Consider the following 6,530-nt stretch of genomic DNA (forward strand, 5'->3'; position numbering starts at 1 on the left):
TGTATAATTTTTGAAATAAAAAAAGACCTTCAATTCTGAGCTCACTCTCCAGAGTAGCAAGGCAGTCACCAAGCTGACAGCAGCCACTGACACACTCTCTGCTGTGACTTCAGGACTATTCCCCACCTTGGTACACATCCGAGATAAAATGTCTGCATTAAAACGTTGTTATTGTGAATTAAGAAAAGACTCTGAATTCTTTGACTTAATTGGAGGCAGCGTAGCATAGATTTACCACAATGGTACCTGGACTCCAAGCATTAATTTAGAGGGTTGTATTCCCTGGAATGCAGTAGATTAACTCTGATTGAGTTTACAAGATATTAAGAGGAACAGATAGGGTAGATAGAGAGAAACTATTTCTGCTGCTTGGAGAGAATATGACTAAAAATTTGTCTAAAAATTAGAGCCAGACCCTTCCAGAGTGAAATTTGGAAACACTTCTTCACACAAAGGGTGGTAGAAGTTTGGAACGCTCTTTGCAAATGGCAATTGATGCTAGATGAATTGTTAACTTTTAATCCGAGGTTAATAGAATCTTATAAATCAAAGCCATGAAGGAATTTTGTGCCAATGATGAATACATGAAGTTAGGTCACAGATCAACCATAATCTCACTGAAGACTAGAGTGGCTGTGCCTAGTTTAAGAACAGAATTTTGCTTTGATGCCAGGTTGCCATTATGAGCTGATTCACGATTTTTGCCCTGTGGTGAAAGGTTCTCAGCTGTCTGATTTGTACCACAACTTAAGACACACAGCTCCAGGGGTACAGACTGAAACAAAATAACATCACTGCATTCCACCAAGAACATCCCTTTGTACAAAATACTTTCAGTCACATTCTGGCTCTGAATAGGGTGTCCAAAGACTGCTGAGTATGGGAAATGGAACTGAATGATTACAAGAACTGTGACTGGATCAGGTTATGTTTTAATTTGACTGTTTAGCACAGCAAAGAGTGCTATATCCAATCGAAGTGCTAGATCCAATACTGATACAAAGCAGGATATAACCAGGCACTCGATAATCCTCAATAACAAACAAAGTGAACATGGAGCAGCAGTAGCTCACTATCCATGTAGTACAGACCCAGTTTCAAATTGCTGCACTGTACTGCAAGAACCCTAAACACAGAGTCAGGGGCTGCACCCTTTGCATAGGAAGCAGAAGAACAAAATCAGCCAGCATTCTGACTCCTGCTCCATATCCAGTTCCCCAAGGTGAGGGGGTGTGTGTGAATTCAATCCCTAGAGCTGAATATGCTGCCAATTCCTACTGTTTATGCCTCAGATATTCAAGCTGGACAAGACAAGAGCAGTCTGCAGTCTGAGACAGGGAGACAGTGCAACACTGACACAGACTTGGACTATCTCTGGCTGGTGGGAGGTGGAAGGGGGGAGACATCAAGCAACACGAACAATGCAGGAACATTGAATAAACTGCCTCTATAGCAAGCACATAGCAAAGGGAACAAAGTCAAAATGGGCACAGGGATGAGCAGGGTGGCTGGGCAGAGGGGGGATCTGAGGGACAGGGCACGAGGGAACGTGCCTCCGTGCAGTCTGCATCTGTAACAATGCATTGTGTGTTGAGGCAGGTAACAATGAGCCAGTACCATGAAAAACAGGCTGTGGAGGGATCTATTCGGGTTGGATCTTGGCCATTCTGTGGTCAGTGTGTCCACTGCCTGTTTTTGTACATTGAGAATCAACAGACAGGTTTTACTTTCTCAATGAAGAGAGGAGCAGTGAGCAGGATGAACTCTTCTTTGGATATTGACGGAATCGATTCATTTTTCTGCAGCCTCAATGCTCTTTCCATTGCCTGTCCAAGCTGGTCAGGAGCCAGCTTTGAGCCAGCGTTGAGATACCTGACAGAGCTGGTGGAGTCTCCGATGTTGACTGCATCTTTCAGAGCTTCGAGCAGAACCTGACACAATGTCTGATCAGCTTCGTCAGAATCAGCAACCACATCAAACAATCTGCCGGAAATCTTCACAAACTCCATGAAGATGAGGCAGGTTAAAACCCCGTGTCTGAAGACACCGAAAGGAACAGCCTCGTGATCCCAGCATTGCAGTTTGTGGATCAGGGAGCAGGATGAGAGCTGAGCGTCTGCACAGATCTGTCTCAGGAGCTCGGTGTAGGCTCGACCCTTCAGGCCAGCTTTCTTCTTCTTACCGATGGGGGAGCTGAGGATCTGGAAAGCCGAAGCCAGGTTCCTGCTGAAGGCCGGTCTGCTGTAGTGACAAAGCAGCAACTGCTTCAAGGCTCTGGGGACCAGCTCCTATACAGAAAGCAAAGGAGGTTCGGTTACTCTCCACATTCAGCTACAACCCGATACCCACTGACACCGGCTAACCCGCTGACCCACACTGACACCTCCTGCACCTGCTAACCCCCCTCGACATCCACAACCCTCCATGACACACCAACCATCACCACCCCCCAAAACACCCATTGACTCCCCTGGCACTCACCAACCCCTCACACCATCATTGACCCCGAACCCCTGACCCGCAACCCCCCCCCCACTCTCTCCCCCCCTCCCCCTCCCCCACTCTCTCCCCCCCTCCCCCTCTCCCACTCTCTCCCCCTCTGCCCCCGGACATTCACCGACCCCCCTCCACAACACCCACTGACGCCCCGCCCCGCCGGAACCAATGCAGTGAGGCCATCGGCTATTCCACCGTGGATGCCATCACGCCCCTGGAGGGAGAATCCGGGCGCCCGTGTTTCATGTGGTGAAGGCCCCGGTTCAGTGGACGAGGCCTCGGGCTCGGTTACTCCCGCGGTCCGGGTACCTGCTGCTGTTTCGGGGCCGCTTTCTCCGCCGCTCCCTCCGAGGCCGCCGCCAGGTTTTCGAAATATTCGCTCAGGAAAGAGACGGGATCCTCGGGCCTGTTCTCCAGGATCTTGAGCAGCGCCTCCCGGAGTGTGGGTGTGAGAGCGGCCGGGACAGGAGGCTCCGAGAACGGCTCCGACCGACCGGAAACCACCACCGCCGCCGCCGCCATCTTTGTGCGGGGCAGCAACTGGTGTCACAGGAAGCCCCATCCCCCCGGGGAACCGGGAGCGGAACTTCAGTTCCGGCGGGTTGACTTCATCTTAGATAAAAAGTGCAACGAGAAATAGCAACAATTTGCATTTATATAGCACCTTTAACGTAGTAACATGTTCCAAGGTGTTTCACATGGTGCGTTATCAAAAAAATTGACATCAATCCACGTAAAGGCTCCAATGTAGTAAAATAGTGGTTAATAATACATATTATAGATGTATAATAATTAGATTATTATACATCTAATAAATGTAGAGACCTAGACGAATGATGTAGAGCCTTGAGTTCATATCCCATCATAACAGCAGGGAAATTTAAACTTCTAAAATTTAAATTAAATAAATCTAAAATTAAAAAACATGTCAGTAACAGTTTGGTGTAAAAATGCATCTGGTTCACTAATGCTCTTTAGGGAAGGAAATCTGTCATCCTTACTGGTCTGGCCTACATGTGACTCCAGACCCACAGCAATGTGGTTGACTCCTAACTGCCCTCTGAAATGGCCAAGTAAGCCACTCAGTTTTACTTAAGATGACAGTTCAGCATAACCTTCTCAAGGGCAATTAGGGATTGGCAATAAACGCTGGCCTTGCCAGTGATTCCAACATCTTGTGAATGAATACAAAAAAAAATTAGATCAGATGACCAAAAGTTTGGCCAAAGAGGTAGGTTTTAAGGAGTGCCTTAAAGGAGGAAAATCAGGTAAAGAGACAGACACATTTGGGGAGGAAATTCCAGAGTTTAGGGCCCAGGCAGCTGAAAGCATAGCCATCAATAGTGGAGTGATCAAAATCAGGGATGAGAAAGAGGCCATAGTTGGAAGAGCGAAGAGACTCTTGGAGGGTTGTGGCACTGGATGAGATCACAGAGATAGGGAGGGGTGAGATAATGGAGAGATTTGAAAGCCAGGATCATAATTTTAAAATTGAGGCATTGCTGGACCGTAGCCAAGGTGGGTCAGCATAATCTGGGGGGTGATGGATGAATGGGACTTGGTGTGATTTGGGACATGAACATCAGAGTTTTACATGATCTCAAGTTTATGGACGGTGGAAGGTGGGAAAGCAGCCAGGAGTGCATTGGAATAGTCAAGTCTAGAGGTAAAAATGGCATGAGATGAAAGTGGCAGAGTGGGCACTGTGACAGGGATGGAAATAGGCATTCTTAGTGATGGTGCAGGTTTTTTTTTTATTCATTCGCAGGATGTGGGCTTCACTGGCTGGGCCAGCATTTATTGCCCATCCCTAGTTGCCCATGAGAAGGTGGTGGTGAGCTGCCTTCTTGAACTGCTGCAGTCCATGTGGTGTAGGTACACCCACAGTGCTGTTAGAGAGTTCCAGGATTTTGACCCAGTGACAGTGGAGGAATGGACATATATTTCCAAGTCAGGATGGTGAGTGACTTGGAGGGGAACATCCAGGTGTTGGTGTTCCCATCTATCTGCTGCCCTTGTCCTTCTAGGTGGTAGTGATCGTGGATTTGGATATGAAGTTAGAAGACCATCTTGGGGTTAAATATGACTCCAAAGTTGCAAACTGACAGGTTCAGCCTCAGACAGTTATGAGGGATAGGTATAGAGACAGTGGCTAAAGAATGGATTTTGTGACAGGGAACCAAAGACGTTGGCTTCAGTCTTCCCAATACTTAATTTTCACCTCATCCAATACAGATGTTGATAAGCAGTCTGATAATTTTGAGATAGTGGAGGAGTCAAGGGAGGTGGTGGTGAGGTAGAGCTGAGGTCAGCACACATCTGAAAACTAGATAATGTTGTCAAAGGGCAGAATGTGGATGAGAAATAGGAGGGGACCAAGGATAGATCCTTGGGAGGAGGGGGTACAGGGGTGCACCAAAGATCCAAAGAAGAAATGTTTCAGATGTTTTATTTTAAATCAATGTTCATGAATCTGTTTAGTCTTCCTTTACATTTTGTAGTTGCAAATTGGGAATTGGAAATTGGGGTTAGAATTAGTTCACAACTTTCTAAGATTAGTTGGGCTCTTCAATGGACACCTGGTTAAAGCTGATTTTGCATCAACCCCCCTTTGCAGCTTGACCAATCATAACCTAGCAGGTAGCACTCATGCCTCAGTATATCAAGGCTATGGTTTTGAACCTCATTCCAGTTAGTACTGTGGGAGTGTCTCTGACAGTGCAGCACTCCCTCAATACTGACCCTCCAACAGTGCAGCACTCCCTCAGTAGTGACCCTCCGACAGTGCGGCGCTCCCTCAGTACTGACCCTTCAATAGCGCCACACTCCCTCAGTGCTGACCCTCTGACAGTGCGGCACTCCCTCAGTGCTGACCCTCTGACAGTGCGGGGGGGAGGGGGGGAGGGGGTGAGATCCAGTCCTTGCACTTACTCCTGTCAACCCTACTGAGGGGGTCAGGATTGGGAGACCCATTGATAAACATAGCAGAGCCATTTGGGAATGTGTCTGTTTTGAGGGCTGAAAAGGGTTAGGAAATTGCTGATTCTGTCTCCTGGGGAAGAGGGCGTTTTCATAATTAAAATTCTGCAACCCCCTGCCCCCCCACCATCTTTCTCTGATGTGGATTCAGATTCTGACACCAAGCTTCAACAAGGGACTCGGGGTGTGGTAGCTCTGATGCGAGACGGGGTCCCAGAAACACTCTAGCCCTCTCCGAAACACCATTACACTGACAGCCTTGTAGCTCCAGCCCCAACAGAACATTCCAGAAGCACCGGAGATGTAGGTGATACGTGATGCATTTTGGGACGAGTAACACGGCAAAGGAATATGCACAGCACAGGGGAAGTGGTGGCGTAGTGGTATTGTCGCTGACTAGTATTCCAGAGACCCTGGGTAATTCTTCTGGGACCCAGGTTCAAATCATATCACAGCAGATGGTGAAATTTGAATTCAATAAAAATCTGGACCATGAAACCATTGTCGATTGTTGTAAAAACCCATCTGGTTCACTAATGTCCTTCAGGGAAGGAAATCTGTCATCCTTACCTGGTCTGGCCTCCATGTGACTCCAGACACACAGGAAATGTGGCTGACTCTTAGATGCCCTCTGAACAAGGGCAATTAGGAATGGGCAATAAATGCAGGCCTAGCCAGCGAAGCCCACATCCCATGAACGAATAAAAAAAAAATGAACAGTAGGGCCCTAGGAAGTACAGAGGATCAGAGGGACCCTGGTGGACATGTCCGTAGATCCCTGAAGGCAGCAGCACAAGTAGATAAGGTGGTTAAAAAGGCATATGGGATACTTGCCTTTATTAGCTGAGGCATAGAATAGAATATAAGAGCAGGGAGGTTATGTTGGAGCTACACTAGTTAGGCCACAGCTGGAGTGCTGTGTGCAATTCTAGTTGCCACGCAATAGGAAGGATGTGATTGCACTGGAGAGGATGCAGAGGAGATTCACCAGGATGTTGACTGGGCTAGAGTGTTTCAGCTATGAAGAGAAACTGGATAGGCTAGGGTTGTTTTCC

The 6,530-nt window shown here is 47.6% G+C and overlaps 1 protein-coding gene across 1 annotated transcript; it reads right to left on the minus strand.

Moving 5' to 3' along the window:
- Positions 1-912: 912 nt before the first annotated feature.
- On the minus strand, positions 913-3,048 carry LOC144677619 (tubulin polyglutamylase complex subunit 1-like). The gene is made up of 2 exons (XM_078537657.1): positions 2,806-3,048; positions 913-2,288 (listed from the first exon to the last, which is right to left on the minus strand). The coding sequence occupies exons 1-2, from the start codon at positions 3,016-3,018 to the stop codon at positions 1,710-1,712; spliced, it is 792 nt and encodes a 263-aa protein (XP_078393783.1). The 5' UTR covers positions 3,019-3,048; the 3' UTR covers positions 913-1,709.
- Between the last annotated feature and the right edge of the window lie 3,482 nt (positions 3,049-6,530).

Source organism: Cetorhinus maximus, unplaced genomic scaffold (genome assembly GCF_964194155.1).
Source record: "Cetorhinus maximus unplaced genomic scaffold, sCetMax3.hap1.1 HAP1_SCAFFOLD_2763, whole genome shotgun sequence".
NCBI classification, from domain to species: Eukaryota; Metazoa; Chordata; class Chondrichthyes; order Lamniformes; family Cetorhinidae; genus Cetorhinus; species Cetorhinus maximus.

Bases quoted from the DNA above. Each gene is read 5' to 3' on its own strand.
- LOC144677619 (XM_078537657.1), bottom strand. From the start codon at position 3,018: ATGGCGGCGGCGGCGGTGGTGGTTTCCGGTCGGTCGGAGCCGTTCTCG. The intron at 2,289-2,805 runs GTACCCGGACCG...CTTTCTGTATAG, and splicing joins CGGCCCCGAAACAGCAGCAG to GAGCTGGTCCCCAGAGCCTT.